Here is a 19,546-nt window from a genome sequence, read left to right on the forward strand (position 1 = left end):
GTGTACAATATCCCTTTAAGTATCTGGACAGAAAGTGGTATTTGGGTAGAACATACTGTCAATACGACAAGTACTTCTCTGGCTCTGCAGATACATATAATATGGTCTACAAAGTTAAATACAACAGTCTGGATAGTTCACTTGGTAAAGCACATGACTTATGCTAACTAAAGACCATTGCTGCTCAAAGTTCAAACCCCACGTGGGATGAAAAACTTTCAACTTCAGACAGGTAAGTCAGTAACAGTAATTAAAACCCCACATGCTGCCTCCTTATTTTGCGGTGTTTCATGAACTTTTTCAATATCTTGGAAATGTTAGCTGGAGATTGCGTGGCTGTGTTCAAGAACGTGTTTTGCAACAGGAGAGGTTAGTTCTTGTCTCATGATGGAGCTTTTGTGTTCTGAAATCAGAATTTTCAGTTGTCATTGTGTCTTTCCCACACAACCATAGGGCGTAGTGGCGTCCACTACAGAAGGTTGATGGGGTTTATCCCTGAAATTGCTTTTGGTGACTATAGCCAGCACCCTGCATGGCAGCTTGTCATGCAGTCCATTTACCATTAAGGACATTTTTGTATTACACACATAATGCACCACTTTACATTAAAAGTATGCCCTGAATGGAGGTGTTTGAACTAATTGGTGTGGGTTGTGCTGTTACAATGAGCACATGAGTGACAAGGATAATTCAGATTGAATTCTCTTTTTGGACCTTTCACATGTGAAGACACAATAATGTATTGGAATGTTTTTCCTCTCTCATCTGAAAGAAGGCTCCCAGCAAACACAATTACATCATGATGATGTTCTGATATCATCTTTCAGTGACGTCCAGGACTAGGCCAAATCACAGCCGATTTGAGGATCATTTAGACATCTACACAGGAATGTCAAGATGACGTCGAAATATGACATTACCATGAATAGGCATATTCAGTTATTCTGCTATGTACACAGTGTGTATTCAGCAGCGTTATACATAATTATATCCAGATTAACCTTTATTCTACATTTTCAAAAAATAAAACAGTTACCTGGCCGTGGTTTGAACCCAGGACCTCCAGCTTTGGGGTCTGCTACTTTACCCCTACACCATCCTTCCACAGCAATGACGAGGCGCGGATGTAACCTTATTATGGCATAAACTTGTTTTTATTCAAACGTGGGTGTCAAGTCTTTGTGGATCGGGCATTACTGTGTGACATCTAAACCAACTGTGTATTATGTTACAGCAGATGCAGAACCCCAAAACACATTAACCCCACCCAAAATGCTACATTCCAACTTCCAGTAGTAGTAGTAGTAGTAGTAGTAGTAGTAGTAGTAATAGTAGCAGAAGTAGTAATAGTAGTAGTAGTAGTGTTGGTAGTAGTGGGAGTGGTAGCAGTAGTAGCAGCAGTAGTTGTAATTGACCGGTTAATGAGTTGTGGGCAATTTAGTGTTGGCGTGTGTTTCATTAAAAGTTTCGAGATTTATCATTTCAAAACGGTTTCACGTATCCAAAACCCTTTAATAACCTTAGGTCGGGGTAGTCCATAGATGACCCAGAAAAAGTTTTGTGTGATTTGGCCAAACGGTCTAGGAGGAGCTCGCAAAAGTAGGTTTTTGATCAAATTCAAAATGGCGGAAAATCAACCACACAGAAATGGGCGTGGCCTAGTGGGTTAGATACATGATGCTCCAGGGAAACCAGTAGATGTGGAATTTTGATTCTACAGCTCGCAGTTCAGAAGTTATGGACCGACAAACGTGAAATTGGCTGTTATAGCGCCACCGTCTGGTGGATTGGTGTAATTTTTTTACTCTGAGTAGTGGGTGATGTCGTGAACCTGTGTGGAAAGTTTGGGTGATGGGGGGTGTATGGTTTCTGAGATCCACACACTTTTAGGGTAGGAAAAGAACAAAAGCAAATATACAAAAGTTTAGACATTTATCATTTCAAAACGGTTTCACGTATCCAAAATCCTTTAATAACTTTAGGTCGGGGTAGTCCATAGAAGTCCCAGAAAAATCCCCTTGTGATTTGGCCAAACGGTCTAGGAGGAGTTCGCAAAAGTAGGTTTTTGATAAAATTCAAAATGGCGGAAAATCTAGGCACACGCAAATGGGCGGGGCCTATATGGATAGATGCGTATTGATCCAAGGAATCCCTGAGAAGTGAAATTTTGAGTATAGGACACACGGTTCAGAAGATATGGACCATAACGCGAAATGGTCTGTTATAGCGCCACCATCTGGCCGATATGGGTAATTTTTTGTTTCTGAGTAGTGAGGCACATTTACAATCTATGTGCCCAGTCTGGCTACGCTGAGCATTACAGTTTCTGCTGTACATACAGTTTTACCGGAGAAGAAGAAAAAAAAAAATAATCGGAACAGATACAATAGGGATCCACGCACTTCGTGCTTGGACCCCTAAATATAGCCGCAAGCGGCGATGACGGGGTCCAAGCAAGGTCAGTAAGGATGTAGTGGTCAGTAAAGGGTGATGGGGTCAGTCAGGGTGTTGTGGTCACATAAGTACTTGTGACTTGAAGTAGTACTTGGATAGAAAGCAGTTTTTGTGTACAATTTCCCTTTAAGTATCTGGACAGAAAGTGGTATTTGGGTAGAACATACTGTAAATACGACAAGTACTTCTCTGGCTCTGCAGATACATATAAGATGGTCTACAAAGTTAAACACAACAGTCTGGATAGCTCACTTGGTAAAACTCATGACTTATGCTAACTAAAGACCATTGCGGCTCAAAGTTCAAACCCCATGTGGGATGAACAACTTTCAACTTCAGACAGGTAAGTCAGTAACAGTAATTAAAATCCCACATGTTGCCTCCTTATTTTGCGGTGTTTCATGAACTTTTTCAATATCTTGGAAATGTTAGCTCGAGATGGCTGCGTTCAAGAACGTGTTTTGCAACAGGAGAGGTTAGTTCTTGTCTCATGATGGAGCTTTTGTGTTCTGAAATCAGAATTTTCAGTTGTCATTGTGTCTTTCCCACACACACATCAAACCATAGGGCGTAGTGGCGTCCACTAGAGAAGGTTGATGGGTTTTATCCCTGAAATTGCTTTTGGTGACTATAGCATGGCAGCTTGTTATGCAGTCCATTTACCATTAAGGACATTTTTGTATTACACACATAATGCACCACTTTCCATTAAAAGTCTGCCCTGAATGGAGGTGTTTGAACTAATTGGTGTGGGTTGTGCTGTTACAATGAGCACATGAGTGACAAGGATAATTCAGATTGAATTCTCTTTTTGGACCTTTCCCATCTGAAGAGTAATGTATTGGAATGTTTTTCCTCTCATATATCTGAAAGAAGGCTCCCAGCAAACACAATTACATCATGATGATGTTCTGATATCATCTTTCAGTGACGTCCAGGACTAGGTCAAATCACAGCCGATTTGGGGATCATTTAGACATCTACACAGGAATGTCAAGATGACGTCAAAATATGACGTTACCATGAATAGGCATATTCAGTTATTCTGCTATGTACACAGTGTGTATTCAGCAGCTTTATACATAATTATATCCAGATTAACCTTAATTCTACATTTTCAAAAAATAAAAAAGTTACCTGGCTGTGGTTTGAACCCAGGACCTCCAGCTTTGGTGTCTGCTACTTTACCCCTAGACCATCCTTCCACAGCAATGACAAGGCACGGATGTAACCTTATTATGGCATAAACTTGTTTGTATTAAAACGTGGGTGTCAAGTCTTTGTGGATCGGGCATTACTGTGTGACATCTAAACCAACTATGTATTATGCTACAGCAGATGCAGAACTCCAAAACACATTAACCCCACCCAAAATGCTACATTCCAACTTCCAGTAGTAGTAGTAGTAGTAGTAGTAGTAGTAGTAGTAGTAGTAATAATAGTAGCAGAAGTAGTAATAGTAGTAGTAGTAGTGTTGGTAGTAGTGGGAGTGGTAGAAGTAGTAGCAGCAGTAGTTGTAATTGACCGGTTAATGAGTTGTGGGCAATTTAGTGTTGGCTTGTGTTTCATTAAAAGTTTCGAGATTTATCATTTCAAAACGGTTTCACGTATCCAAAATCCTTTAATAACTTTAGGTCGGGGTAGTCTATAGATGACCCAGAAAAAGTTTTGTGTGATTTGGCCAAACGGTCTAAGAGGAGCTCGCAAAAGTAGGTTTTTGATCAAATTCAAAATGGCGGAAAATCTAACAGACAGAAATGGGCGTGGCCTAGTAGGTTAGATGCATGATGCTCCAGGGAAACCGGTAGATGTGGAATTTTGATTCTACGGCTCGTGGTTCAGAAGTTATTGACAGACAAACGTGAAATTGGCTGTTATAGCGCCACCGTCTGGTGGATTGGTGTAATTTTTTTACTCTGAGTAGTGGGTGATGTCGTGAACCTGTGTGGAAAGTTTGGGTGATGGGGGGTGTATGGTTTCTGACATCCACACACTTTTAGGGCAGGAAAAGAACAAAAGCAAATACACAAAAGTTTAGACATTTATAATTTCAAAACGGTTTCACGTATCCAAAATCCTTTAATAACTTTGGGTCGGGGTAGTCCATAGATGACCCAGAATAATTCCTATGTGATTTGGCCAAACGGTCTAGGAGGAGTTCGCAAAAGTAGGTTTTTGATAAAATTCAAAATGGTGGAAAATCTAGGCACACGCAAATGGGCGGGGCCTAGATGGATAGATGCGTATTGATCCAAGGAATCCCTGAGAAGTGAAATTTTTAGTATAGGACACACGGTTCAGAAGATATGGACCATAACGCAAAATGGTCTGTTATAGCGCCACCATCTGGCCGATATGGGTAATTTTTTGTTTCTGAGTAGTGAGGCACATTTACAATCTATGTGCCCAGTCTGGCTACGCTGAGCATTACAGTTTCTGCTGTACATACAGTTTTACCGGAGAAGAAGAAAAAAAAAAAAAATCGGAACAGATACAATAGGGATCCACGCACTTCGTGCTTGGACCCCTAAATATAGCCGCAAGCGGCGATGCGGGGTCCAAGCTTCCGGTGACTTGGGGGGTATATGTCAGATAGTGCACATTTATTCAGACTTGGTATATGCACAAGTAAACAAAGTTTGGTTGAGATCCGGTGACCTGACGGTTTCCAAGCAGTACTAGTAGTAGTAGTAGTAGCAGTAGTAGTAATAGTGTTGGTAGTAGTGGGAGTGGTAGCAGTAGTAGCAACAGAAGTACTAAGAATAGTAAATGGTAAATGGTAAATGGACTGCATTTATATAGCGCTTTTATCCAAAGCGCTTTACAATGTGCCTACATTCACCCATTCACACACCGAAGGCGGCCAGCTGCCACGCAGGGTGCTGGCACAGCCATCGGGAGCAATTTGGGGTTCAGTGTCTTGCCCAAGGACACTTCGACGTGCGGACTGGAGGAGCCGGGGAACGAACCACCAACCTTCTAATTAGTGGACAACCCATTCTACCTCCTGAGCCACAGCCGCCACTAGTAGCCAATAGTAGTAGTAGTAGTAGCAGCAGCAGCAGTAGTAGTGGTGGTTGGCTGTTATAGCGCCACCATCTGGTAGATTGGTGTAATTTTTTCCTCTGAGTAGTGGGTGATGTCTTGAAACTTGAAGTAATACTTGGATAGAAAGCAGTTTTTGTGTACAATATCCCTTTAAGTATCTGGACAGAAAGTGGTATTTGGGTAGAACATACTGTCAATACGACAAGTACTTCTCTGGCTCTGCAGATACATATAACATGGTCTACAAAGTTAAATACAACAGTCTGGATAGCTCACTTGGTAAAGCACGTGACTTATGCTAACTAAAGACCATTGCCGCTCAAAGTTCAAACCCCACGTGGGATGAAAAACTTTCAACTTCAGACAGGTAAGTCAGTAACAGTAATTAAAACCCCACATGCTGCCTCCTTATTTTGCTGTGTTTCATGAACTTTTTCAATATCTTGGAAATGTTAGCTGGAGATTGCGTGGCTGTGTTCAAGAACGTGTTTTGCAACAGGAGAGGTTAGTTCTTGTCTCATGATGGAGCTTTTGTGTTCTAAAATCAGAATTTTCAGTTGTCATTGTGTCTTTCCCACACACACATCAAACCATAGGGCGTAGTGGCGTCCACTACAGAAGGTTGATGGGGTTTATCCCTGAAATTGCTTTTGATGACTATAGCCAGCACCCTGCATTGCAGCTTGTCATGCAGTCCATTTACCATTAAGGACATGTCTGTATTACACACATAATCCACCACTTTACATTAAAAGTCTGCCCTGAATGGAGGTGTTTGAACTAATTGGTGTGGGTTGTGCTGTTACAATGGAAGTAAAGTAAAGGTAAAGTCCCACTGATTGTCACACAATGTGTGAAATTTGTTCTCCGCATTTGACCCATCCCCTGGGGGAGCGGTAGCGTGCGCCACGCTCGGGAATCATATGGTGATCTAACCCCCCAATTCCAACCCTTTGATGCTGAGTGCTAAGCAGGGAGGCAAATGGGTCTCATTTTTATAGTCTTTGCTATGACTCGGCCGGGGATCGAACTCACAACCTCCCAGTCTCAGGGCGGACATTCAGACCACAAGGCCACTGAGCTGGACACATGAGTGACAAGGATAATTCAGATTTAATTCTCTTTTTGGACCTTTCACATCTGAAGACACAATAATGTATTGGAATGTTTTTCCTTTCATATATCTGAAAGAAGGCTCCCAGCAAACACAATTACATCATGATGATGTTCTGATATCATCTTTCAGTGACGTCCAGGACTAGGCCAAATCACAGCCGATTTGGGGATCATTTAGACATCTACACAGGAATGTCAAGAGGACGTCGAAATATGACGTTACCATAAATAGGCATATTCAGTTATTCTGCTATGTACACAGTGTGTATTCAGCAGCGTTATACATAATTATATCCAGATTAACCTTTATTCTACATTTTCAAAAAATAAAACAGTTACCTGGCCGTGGTTTGAACCCAGGACCTCCAGCTTTGGTGTCTGCTACTTTACCCCTACACCATCCTTCCACAGCAATGACAAGGCACGGATATAACCTTATTATGGCATAAACTTGTTTTTATTCAAACGTGGGTGTCAAGTCTTTGTGGATCGGGCATTACTGTGTGACATCTAAACCAACTATGTATTATGCTACAGCAGATGCAGAACCCCAAAACACATTAACCCCACCCAAAATGCTACATTCCAACTTCCAGTAGTAGTAGTAGTAGTAGTAGTAATAGTAGCAGAAGTAGTAATAGTAGTAGTAGTAGTGTTGGTAGTAGTGGGAGTGGTAGCAGTAGTAGCAGCAGTAGTTGTAATTGACCGGTTAATGAGTTGTGGGCAATTTAGTGTTGGCGTGTGTTTCATTAAAAGTTTCGAGATTTATCATTTCAAAACGGTTTCACGTATCCAAAATCCTTTACTAACCTTAGGTCGGGGTAGTCCATAGATGACCCAGAAAAAGTTTTGTGTGATTTGGCCAAACAGTCTAGGAGGAGCTCGCAAAAGTAGGTTTTTGATCAAATTCAAAATGGCGGAAAATCTACCACACAGAAATGGGCGTGGCCTAGTGGGTTAGATACATGATGCTCCAGGGAAACCAGTAGATGTGGAATTTTGATTCTACAGCTCGCAGTTCAGAAGTTATGGACCGACAAACGTGAAATTGGCTGTTATAGCGCCACCATCTGGTGGATTGGTGTAATTTTTTTACTCTGAGTAGTGGGTGATGTCGTGAACCTGTGTGGAAAGTTTGGGTGATGGGGGGTGTATGGTTTCTGAGATCCACACACTTTTAGGGCAGGAAAAGAACAAAAGTAAATACACAAAAGTTTAAACATTTATAATTTCAAAACGGTTTCACGTATCCAAAATCCTTTAATAACTTTGGGTCGGGGTAGTCCATAGATGACCCAGAATAATTCCTATGTGATTTGGCCAAACGGTCTAGGAGGAGTTCGCAAAAGTAGGTTTTTGATAAAATTCAAAATGGCGGAAAATCTAGGCACACGCAAATGGGCGTGGCCTATATGGATAGATGCGTATTGATCCAGGGAATACAGCCGAAGTGGAATTTTGATTCTACGCCTCACGGTTCAGAAGATATGGACCATAACGCGAAATGGTCTGTTATAGCGCCACCATCTGGCCGATATGGGTAATTTTTTGTTTCTGAGTAGTGAGGCACATTTACAATCTATGTGCCCAGTCTGGCTATGCTGAGCCTTACAGTTTCTGCTGTACATACAGTTTTACCGGAGAAGAATAAAAAAAAAAAAAATCGGAACAGATACAATAGGGATCCACGCACTTCGTGCTTGGACCCCTAATAATCACTCTGCCATACTTGAATAAAGCTTGCTTGTTAAAACTCTACCCTCTGTAGCCTGTACTACGAATGTTGGATAAGAAGATCCAGGATCTGTCCCTTGATCTGGTTTGTCTAAACCAGATCAGCTCGATTGTAGTTAACTTGTACTACGAACCTCGTTTGCCAGTCGTTAACTCGAACCAGGTTTTTCTAATCAAGTTGACTGCGCGTGCACATGAAAATGCCCGTGCACACGAGCTCGTGCCCGCAAAAGAGGCGTGGTTTTTAACAACTAGCCAATCACAATGCAATATGGACCGCTCAGCTCAGAACCGTAGCTTTTACAGCGCCAGACACGCCTATTTCCTCATTCATCAAAGCCATCGACTACTATGTCAGAATCAAAATCCGCATTGGATATTTTTAGTCTGTTCCCGAATGACTGTCTAAAGTTACCACTTTTATTCACATCAGTCATTTATTTGAAGAGCGGTTTCTGCCTCCACGTATCCTACAGCAGCTGAATTCACCCTCTCAATAAACTGCGAGTGGAAGCAATGTGTAGCCTAATGTCTCAGTCCAAAATCCGTAGACCATTTAGGCTCAACGAATAATAATGATGTCATGTTTAGTCGCACTGATTGAATAATTCATATAGGCTATCAATAAAAAAAAGAATGATAATAAAATTAAAAGAGGCTTCTGAACGACACGGTATGTGCGGGCATAGATTTCATTTATAAAAAATAGCCTATTTTGTGGTCACAGATATTGTCAGCAGAGTCGCATATCTCCATATTTCATATAATGATGCTGGAAATATGAAGTTCAATCACATCATACAGGCCAAAAGCAACACTTGCAGCTGCAAAATGCAGGAGTAGGCTAGATATGAATCATCTTAATATGGGATCGCCTGTGTGCAGGTGATCCCATATTAAATTGCTTAGATGTAGTAGGCCAGCATGTAAGCTATGACTATTTCAATTCCAACCCAACGTCAGTCTCAGCTCCATTGCGCACACGGCACCGTGCGCTTTGGAGACGTTTATGTAACCTTTTTATGCCGGTTTAGTGATATTTCTCCACTCACTATTCAGCTGCAATCGATCAGCGGGATCAAACAACGTATCTAGGCTACTTGAGAGCACAAAAATGAATATATAAAAACATATTCCAAAGTGGTATAGGGCTTAATTAAAATAGCCAACAAGTGCAAGGCTTTAGTCCTTGATTAACATTAACATTGATTACCATTACTCATTCAACATTACAATTCGTGCTCCTTCGGGAAACTCATCCAGAAAGGGGTTGGCCATTTTTCCAAACTGCTGATTCGATTGGTTCGTGGGCGGTGGATTTAAGGTCTAATCTTATCCTTGCAACTTAACCTGCTACGGACCAGGTTAAGTGTGAAGCATAAGTTGCTATGGAAATATATGTCGGTAAGAAGTTAACTTGCTTTGTAGTACGGCCAAACCAGGTTTAAACCTGAAGTTACCTCGCTAAACCACTAAACTGGCTTTGTAGTACAGGCCTCAGGTCTCATGATTGAAATAATAATAAATAATAATAATTGTAATAAAAAATCGGCCTTGTGAGCAAGGCAGAGGCCGATGCCGATTAATTAAAAATGCCAATAATCGGCCCCAATTAAATGGCCGGCCGATTAATCGGTCGACCTTTAGTGATGAAGCATGCATTTGATATACAGTTTGTTGTGTTATGTTCAGCACCGACAGTTCTGCGGGATGTGAAGCCAGAGGCGAAGGTGATGCAGGAGGAGATCTTTGGTCCACTGTTGCCCATCTTGCTGGTCGGCGGACTGAACGAAGCCATCGAGTTCATCAACCAGGGAGAGAAACCTCTCGCCCTGTATGTCTTCACACCCGATGACAAGGTATGCAACAAGACTCAGCACTACTAACCAGGGCGGTAGTGGGGGGCTAAACACAAATACAACATATTGTTTACTCACCTTTTTATGATGGTTTATGCACTTTGTTATTGCGTGATTTCTTTTTATTGTTGACGTCCACGGCCCAGGCTTATATTTTTAAAGCTAGAGTTAAGCTCATATGAAAGTAGAAGACCTAAGGAGCATCTATTGGTAAGGCATGAGCTAGCTGGTCAGCAAGGGGGTAAATAATGCTCCAAAATCAGGCAAAACTTTGGCGAGGGGAGAAACTGGCATGGCCATTTTCAAAGGGGTCCCTTGACCTCTCACCTCAAGATACCTCAATGAGAAGGGGTTATATGCATACCCAACCTGAAGAACATGGTTCCTCTCTGTTAGAGGCAATGATGATGATGATGATGGTGACTGGGTGATTGAAGTTCATAGTTTATCCACCTTTTTAGAATGGCGTGAGAGAGCTGCTGCAGACATTTTTAATAGTTTACCCACTATTTATTTTTTGTACCACTACAGCCCTGACTACCACCTGACTACTGTAGATACAGACGTAAACATAAACATATACTGTAGACACAAACAAATGAGGATTCATACACAGATGAAGACTTAGAGCCTAGTTCCTCATTGCGCGGCTCGCGAGACGCTGGCGGCTCTCGAAGCTTTAGTTGGCGGCTCTAAGAAATTGCAAAAAATAATAATAATAATACGTTTTTTTTTGTTTTTTTGTTTTTTTTTTATTTTTCCCCCCTGCTCTCCCCAAAATTTCAATAAACCTTTATGGCATATTATTACAATACAACAATACTGGTGTTGACAGTAATAGAAGGTGCCAAATCATTCAAAACACATTGTGCCAGCGTGCAGCGCTGTTCCAAAACGTGTCAACGTGTGTCGTTGCCTGGGAAACGCACATCCCATAATACAACTGTTCGCATCGCATCCCATAATAGTATGATGATACTTGGGATGCCATTGCGAACATAGATGTGAACAGGTTAGCTAAAACTTTAGCGTCGCCAGCGACGGCCCCCACCGACGGCCCCCACCGTTGCGGTCGGGGTATGTTTCGAAATCCCTCCAGGCCTGAAAGATTTTCTAGGGGAAACTGGTATATATGTGTGTGTGTGTGTGTGTGTGTGTGTGTGTGTGTGTGTGTGTGTGTGTGTGTGTGTGTGTGTGTGTGTGTGTGTGTGTGTGTGTGTGTGTGTGTGTGTGTGTGTGTGTGTGTGTGTGTGTAAAACAATAAAAAACAAAAAAATGGTAGGCAGATATGCTTGGTTGGGGTGGCTTTTGGTGTTTTGCGTTAAAAGTGGCTCTTATAATAATAATAGTGAGGATCACTGACTTAGACAAACACACACAAAGGCACAGCATGGATGAACTGACTCATCTTCCCCTCTTGTCTCTGAAGGTCATAAAGAAGATGATAGATGAAACCTCCAGTGGAGGAGTGCTGGCCAATGACTGTCTTGTCCACTATTCTGTCAGCACTCTGCCCTTCGGTGGAGTCGGTGAGTACAGACAGGGCCAACTCTTAACAGACATGCTCAACAGATACAGTACGCTAGTCAGGGTCGGGGTCAGTTCAAAAATGACCTCATCAATTCTAATTTAACTGAGGAAATTGAATTTGAAAAAACCTACACGAAACAGAATTGGAATTGAATTGGAATTGAATTCAATACAATTCTGTGAAATTCCATGTTTTTATGCCTCCGCCAGGCGATAGCCAGGCCGGAGGCATTATGGGTCCGGGTTGTCCGTCCGTCCGTACGTACGTCCGTCCGTACGATGTTCGTTAATGCGATATCTGAGGAACGCCTTGACGGAATTTCATCAAATTTGCCTCAAACATCGACTTGGACGCAAGGATGAACTGATTCCATTTTGTTTATCAAAGGTCAAGGTCACTGTGACCTCTCAAATGCCATTTTCAAGCTTGTTAACGCGATATCTCAGGAACACCTTGACGGAATTTAATCAAATTCGCCTCAAACCTCCACTTGCACTCAAGACTAAACTGATTAGACTTTGATGGTTAAAGGTCAAAGTTCAAGGTCACTGTGACCTCACACACCCAATTTCCAAGCTCTGTAACGCAACATCTCAGGAGCGCCTTGACGGAATTTCTTCCAATTTGCCTCAAATGGCAATTTGGACTCAAGAATGAACTAATGGCGGAGGCATAAACCCGCAGTGCAGTGTTATATATTATATTATATTATATTATATTATATTATATTATATTATATTATATATTATATATATTATATTATATATTATATATATTATATATTATAAATAGTGAATATCAAATGCTTTATTTGGTTCATAATTATGCTTTATAATGTTTAGCAAGTCAAGACAAACTCTCTTAAAAGTGGAATTTCATGGAATTCAATTCTGTTTCCACTCATTCTACAGGAACTGAATTAGACTTTACCATTGCATCACTCACTCACTCACTCACTCACTGTTCACAGACTTAGGGCCCTATCTTCGCAACGGCGGTAATTTTGCGTTAGCGCCCGTTTCGCGCTGGAATAATGCCCGCGCAAAGCCCTAATTGTGGGCGTGTTGGCCCGCTGCGCTTCACATCATCTCGGCGCAAACGTCCATAGGCGTGTTTATGCCCATATAGGATTCACAAGGTGAGATCACTCCCCTTAAAAGCCACAGCGTCACCGCCATCACACACCAGCTTCTTTCTTGCTGAGAGCAAGCAGAGAAACAGAGAGAGAGAGAAAAGAGAAAGGGGGAGAGAGAGAGAGAGAGAGAGAGAGAACGAGAGAAGGAAGAGAGAGGGCCGCCGCGCAATTACGCAGTGATGTCCCAAAGCGTGCGCTTACTGTAATTAGACATTTTGTTCATATAGGCTATAACATAAGCCTACACATCTAAAAATATTTGTTTCTTTAATAGGGTAGATGTGTGAGATTTTAATTGTAGCCTATTTCAATAGCCTATACCAGAATTGTCCACTCGGGTTAAGCTATTGTTCCATGGTGCAATTGCAGGGAGAGAGGTTACTGTATACTATCAATGGTTACTGTATAGCCTACTGGCCGGTGTTGTGTCAGAAAGTGATTTGCTGCCAGAAATATGACCATAGTGTTGTCGATCACAGTTTTTACATAAAACACATGAAGTAGGCTACGACTCCAATAGCCTACTCGCCACGGGGAAACCGTCACGAAAGATGCCTCTACCCACCTTGTGCACCGACCCACCCGGCCTGCCTACCTGGCCCAGCTCACACCTTCTCCGGGGAGACCCCCTTCAGGACACGGCACACTAGCCGAACACAAAGCACCCCTCCCCGCGCTACACACAGACTCCCGCCCCGCCAGACCCTCGTTCCCCTGGTAATCCAATTCAAAACGCAAATCACTTTTTCGCACAAAACCATGACAAACGAATTCTGATTGTTAAATCAATGTGTTTTTTTCTGCAGTGTAGGCAGGAGGGAAGTGTGTCCGCGCGCGAGCCGTGCGTAATGGGCCTATCCAAGCGAGGATTTCCTGCACTGCGCCGGAGAATAGCTGTCTGCACTCAGGTGTACGCCTGGCGTAGTGGGGTTTTTTGCGCTAAGACCAGCTATTTGGTGGCGTTAAAATTGAGAGCACCCAAGGCCTTTTTTTCTAACACATTGCGCTGGAACGCCTATTTTGGCACGGTCAACGCCCAAACCTCTCTTTGCGCTCGGAACAAACCGACGGTATCTTCGCCACAGCGCTAAATGACACTTGCGCCAGAGACATGATAGGCTGGAGGCCCACAGACACGCCTGGGCCACGCCTACACCTGTGTCATCCCAGTGCAAAACTGGACGGTGGAGGCAGACGATAGCTTAAGACGCTGGGAAGATAGCAATAAGAGGCGAGCAAACGCAGCGCCAACGATAGCGCCGTACAAAGATAGGGCCCATAAACTGCCCTTCTCTGCTTTGATGTGCAGGAAACAGCGGTATGGGCTGCTACCACGGCAAGTTCAGCTTTGACCAGCTGAGCCACCTGCGGGGCTGTCTCATCAAGCAGCTGAAGATGGAGGGGGTGAACAGCATGCGCTACCCGCCTCACACACCCAAGAAGCTGGGCTGGGCGCGCTTCTTCCTCCTGAAGAACCCAGACCTGGGCTGGATGGCACGCATGGCGCTGCTTGCCGTCCTCGCTGTGTTGGCTGCTGTGGTGCTGCAGGTAAGATATGGAGGGAGAGAGGAGCCCTGCAGTCACACTGTGAGCAGCTTGGTTGATGGGATCGATCTATTCTATACTATTGTACTTTTATACTGTTATACTTCTCTAACCATTTGTTGCACTGCACAGCTAAAAAAAAAAATGTTTCTCTCATAAGTGACACAATTTATGCTTTTACTTTGAAGGCACCCCAGCCCAATTTCCTGTCAGACCTTGGCACAGCTATTCCTAACTTCCTGTGTGTTGTTTGCTAACTCGCAGTATCTTGACATTGGTAACTGCGGACTGTGCGGACGAGGAAGTTATTCAGCCTCACGGGCCCTACACACCAAACGCGCTAAACTCGCATGTACTCGCACTCGCCCAGTCAGCCCTGCCCCGCTGCTACAGCGTGGTTGGCTGCCTTGCTGTATTTCCGTCTTCAATTGGTCGATTTAGAAATGCCCCTCCTTCCCTCGCTGCCATCTGTCGCTCATCAGCTCGAGACTCCTGTCAGCTGAGCCAGAGATCGGCTGAGCTAACTACAAGTAGCGACCTGTATGCTAATGGCAGCTGTTATATTTTCCCTGTTGTTGCTTCCAGAGGAGCCCCATACTGTAGAAACAAACAGGTGGTGTTATTTCCAGAAGATGGCGCACTAACGTCAATATAGGATTATGAATGCAGCCAGAAACCAATGAATTTGGGAACGGAGGTAAAGCATTACTGCTGCTGGCACCGTCATTCCACGGTAGTATAGTGTCTCACGGTAGTATAGTGTCTCACGGTAGTATAGTGTCTCACGGTAGTAGCGTGTCTCACGGTAGTATAGTGTCTCACGGTAGTATAGTGTCTCACGGTAGTATCGTGTCTCACGGTAGTATAGTGTCTCACGGTAGTAGCGTGTCTCATGGTAGTATAGTGTCTCACGGTAGTAGCATGTCTCACGGTAGTATAGTGTCTCACGGTAGTAGCGTGTCTCACTGTAGTATAGTGTCTCACGGTAGTATAGTGTCTCACGGTAGTAGCGTGTCTCATGGTAGTAGCGTGTCTCACGGTAGTAGTGTGTCTCATGGTAGTATAGTGTCTCACGGTAGTAGCGTGTCTCACGGTAGTATAGTGTCTCACGGTAGTAGCGTGTCTCACGGTAGTATAGTGTCTCACGGTAGTAGCGTGTCTCATGGTAGTATAGTGTCTCATGGTAGTAGCGTGTCTCACAGTAGTAGCATGTCTCACGGTAGTAGCGTGTGTCACGGTAGTATAGTGTCTCACGGTAGTATAGTGTCTAACGGTACTAGTGTGTGTCACGGTAGTATAGTGTCTCACGGTAGTATAGTGTCTCACGGTAGTATAGTGTCTCACGGTAGTAGCGTGTCTCACGGTAGTATAGTGTCTCACGGTAGTATAGTGTCTCACGGTAGTATAGTGTCTCACGGTAGTAGCGTGTGTCACGGTAGTATAGTGTCTCACGGTAGTAGTGTGTGTCACGGTAGTAGTGTCTCACGGTAGTATAGTGTCTCACGGTAGTAGCGTGTCTCACGGTAGTATAGTGTCTCACGGTAGTATAGTGTCTCACGGTAGTATAGTGTCTCACGGTAGTAGCGTGTCTCAAGGTAGTAGTGTGTCTCACGGTAGTAGCGTGTCTCACGGTAGTATAGTGTCTCAGGGTAGTAGCATGTCTCACGGTAGTAGCGTGTCTCACGGTAGTATAGTGTCTCACGGTAGTATAGTGTCTCACGGTAGTATAGTGTCTCACGGTAGTATAGAGTCTCACGGTAGTAGCGTGTCTCAGGGTAGTAGCGTGTCTCACGGTAGTAGCGTGTCTCACAGTAGTAGCGTGTCTCACGGTAGTTTATTTATTTGTTTATTTGGACGGGACAGTGCAAAATTAATGAACACAGAAACCATAGAACAGATACTAAAACCTGGAACATAGTAAAAATGTAAAAATTGACGGATTTAGCACGAGGCTAATTTCCATCCGTTGTCCCCATAAAACATAAAACACAATAAACATCAAATGTAAAACATAATAAAACATACATAAAACATAGGTGGTAGCAGCAGTACACTCTAAAAATACGTAAAACATAAGTAGCAGCAATACACTCTAAAATACATGGCAGCAATTACTCTTATAATATAACTCTTATAGTAGCGTCATTTAAAGCAGCTGGTATAGTAGGCACCGTGACGTTCAGGCACCACGGTAGGAACCGGTAGACCATACAACACTACTCTGTAATCGACTTCACATCCATTTTGTACTTGCCACACAGAACTATTGTCCTTGTAACATCAGTGGGAAATCAAGGAAGTGCAGACATCTGATTGGCTGTTGAAAGCCAATGCCTTGATTGTGTTGGTCACAGTGTGAATGCAGAGGATGAGAGACAATGAATATTGATTAGCTGAAAGGGCCTCTGATTGGTGGATATGTTTTTTTTTTCAGAGGTATCTCCAGTGAGCACTTCCCAGGCAACAGGTCCATTGTTGCCTTGACCCTCAGGACCCAAGCATGAACTTCAACAGAACCCTCCCTAAACCGCATCAATATCCACACAGGGCTTGTTCTTATACCTAGGCTGTAATAGTTAGAGGACAATCCCAATTGTCTTATGTTATTCTGCATTTAAATAACCATTTCAGAAGGATCAGCTGGCTCAAGCTAGCAAGTAACTTTCCAGAAAGTAATTTTTTCCCATATATATGGCACTTTCATTTGTGTTCTGTACTATCTAACATGTTAGGTCATGTTTGCATAAAAAAAACTTTTAAACAAAGTTTACTATATAAATAGTGCTGCTATTTTGCTACAATTTTAAATGAAGTAACAAAAATGTAAGGAAAGGTGTGACTTTTTAAACTTAATTTTATATCACAATGAGATGTCCCCTACTTTTCAACACTCTCCGAGAAACACTATAATTATATGTATGCTGTTGGCAATGTATAATATGCATTAGAACACGGCTCTCTTGAATACTCGATTGTGATTGGTCAATCAACAAGATTCACCGGTCATTATTTCTCGACAACCGACCGCTGCTCTGCCACACCTGGATTAATCAGTTGATAAGAGCATTTTGTCTGCAGACACTACTAATTAGGCCAAACAGTTGCAGCTGTGGTGTCTTGTGTGCCAATTACGAATGAAACCGCTTTGTCGTTGAAAACGCTATTAAAAAATCTATTTGAATAATTATTTTTGTCAGATTACTGAAATAATTTAGTTGTAGGCCGTGTTCTAAGCGGGATAATGTATAGTGAGCCAGTGATTACTGGAAATAATGACCTTCAGGTGAATGATTAAGCCCTCCGCTGCGCGTCGGGCTCAATCAATCACCTGTCGGTCATTATTTCGCCAGTAATCACCGGCTCACAATACATTATCCCTTACGTATACTATGGACTAATCTGCAACTTCTTATCATAGGTTGCAATTGTCAGTGTTGAAAACCTATAATCCATTTTGCATTTCACTTCTGTTTCCGTTGTATCAATCAATTACTTGACGTTTAGCCATATGCCACTTTGTAATTCCTACAAAATTGTATTATTATTATAATTAATATAATTATTATTTTTCAGTATGCAAAGTGGTTCCAGTCTTGGTTGTCCAGTCGTCTTTGAACTGACCACAGATCAGGTCTATCGCAGAATGAATCAGACTCAAAGTTTTGCATTTTGAAGAATGTTTTTAAATGTTTATTTAATTTCCCCAATATCTCCCAACACCAAACAAATTAAAGTGACCTTGTGAATTTTTGCTGAATTTGGGTTTAAACATTTCCGTTTATGACTGTATTGAAATCTTAATGAATTTGTCATTTCTATATACTGATGTACTGTATATCGATAAATACATTCTATATCTAATTAATATATAAATATATTTCTACATCTATCAGTTGTATAATTTGATTATTATATTTTTTCTTGTTATTATTTGTTATTCCTGGAGAGTTTACTTTGGACTACTACTGTATAATTGGAGAGCTGTATGTGTGTATGCCCATCCGTATGTATGTCTGGAGTTGCAAGGCACACCGTTTCTTGGCGGAAACACTTTTCGGGGGTCTGGCATCAAACTGGCATGGAAAAAAACCATTGCACCCATAGGGGGCGCTACAGTAATGTTTTAGATTTTAAATGGCCATAACTCGCCCACCATTGCTCCAATCGCCTCCAAACTTGGGGAGTGCGCTGCAGGGAACCCGACGGAGTGCGGTGCCAATTCCGGCGACACACAATCATAGCGCCACCTCCAGGCGACACAAAAAGCGGTTTATTTTGACAACCGTTCATCCAATCGACTTCAAACTTGGGGAGTGCGCTGCCGGGAACCCGATGGTGTGGTGCCCAATTTTGGAAACGTGCATAGCGCCACCTACTGGCAACACAAAATGCGGTTTATCTCGAGAACCGTTCATCTGATCAACTTGGGGAGTGCACTTTCGGGAACCCGATGGAGTGCAGTGCCAAATTCTGTGTGATTCGGACACGTGCATAGTCATACCGCCACCTACTGGCAACACAAAAAATGGTTTATCTTGAGAACTGTCCGTCCAATACCTGTCAGCCCTGGGTAGTAACCCATGGGCTAATTATTATTACTAGTGCAGTGCCCGTTCCCCCCATGCACCACCCCATGGGCGCTTCCCCCCACACTGCACTCCATCAGGTCCCCCTCAATCTGGGAACCCAGAGTCTATTTTTATTTGAAAAATAGACTCTGGGACAGCCCTACAGTTTTTCCCGGCTTCCTGTACAGCGTGCCTCTCCTTCCACCGTCACTTCCTTTTCCTTGTCCATGCTCCACTGTTTACTGTCTAAATAGCAACTTGCACCACGACTTTCCAGTAATTTTCGACTGTTGTTGTAAGATGAGTTGACATCTTCTATGCAGTGTGTTTATGCATTAACATATTAGCAAATAGCCGAAATGGACGCGGAAAAGGAAAGCGGAAGTGACGGAAAAGCCACCGTCACTTCCTTTTCCGCGTTCCTGTCCAAGTGACGGTGGCAGGAGAGGCGCGCTGTACAGGAAGCTGGGGAAATGGTAGGGCTGTCCCAGAGTCTATTTTTCAAATAAAAACCCAGAGTCTATACTCTGGGTTCCCAGATTGGGACCCCTAAGCG

General features: G+C 42.9%; 1 protein-coding gene across 1 annotated transcript in view; it reads left to right on the forward strand.

Annotated features, from left to right (window-relative positions):
* LOC310781130 (aldehyde dehydrogenase family 3 member A2-like) overlaps positions 1 to 18,301 on the forward strand; it is a 72,034-nt gene extending 53,733 nt beyond the window's left edge. The window contains exons 8-11 of the mRNA XM_083641676.1: positions 10,045 to 10,211; positions 11,641 to 11,740; positions 14,187 to 14,425; positions 16,857 to 18,301. Of these exons, the coding sequence (XP_083497802.1) occupies positions 10,045 to 10,211; positions 11,641 to 11,740; positions 14,187 to 14,425; positions 16,857 to 16,871 (521 nt within the window). The 3' untranslated portion in view covers positions 16,872 to 18,301. The remainder of the gene's footprint in view (positions 1 to 10,044; positions 10,212 to 11,640; positions 11,741 to 14,186; positions 14,426 to 16,856) is intronic.
* Positions 18,302 to 19,546: the final 1,245 nt, after the last annotated feature.

Source organism: Poromitra crassiceps, assembly GCF_964638095.1.
Source record: "Poromitra crassiceps genome assembly, chromosome: 1".
NCBI lineage: Eukaryota > Metazoa > Chordata > Actinopteri > Beryciformes > Melamphaidae > Poromitra > Poromitra crassiceps.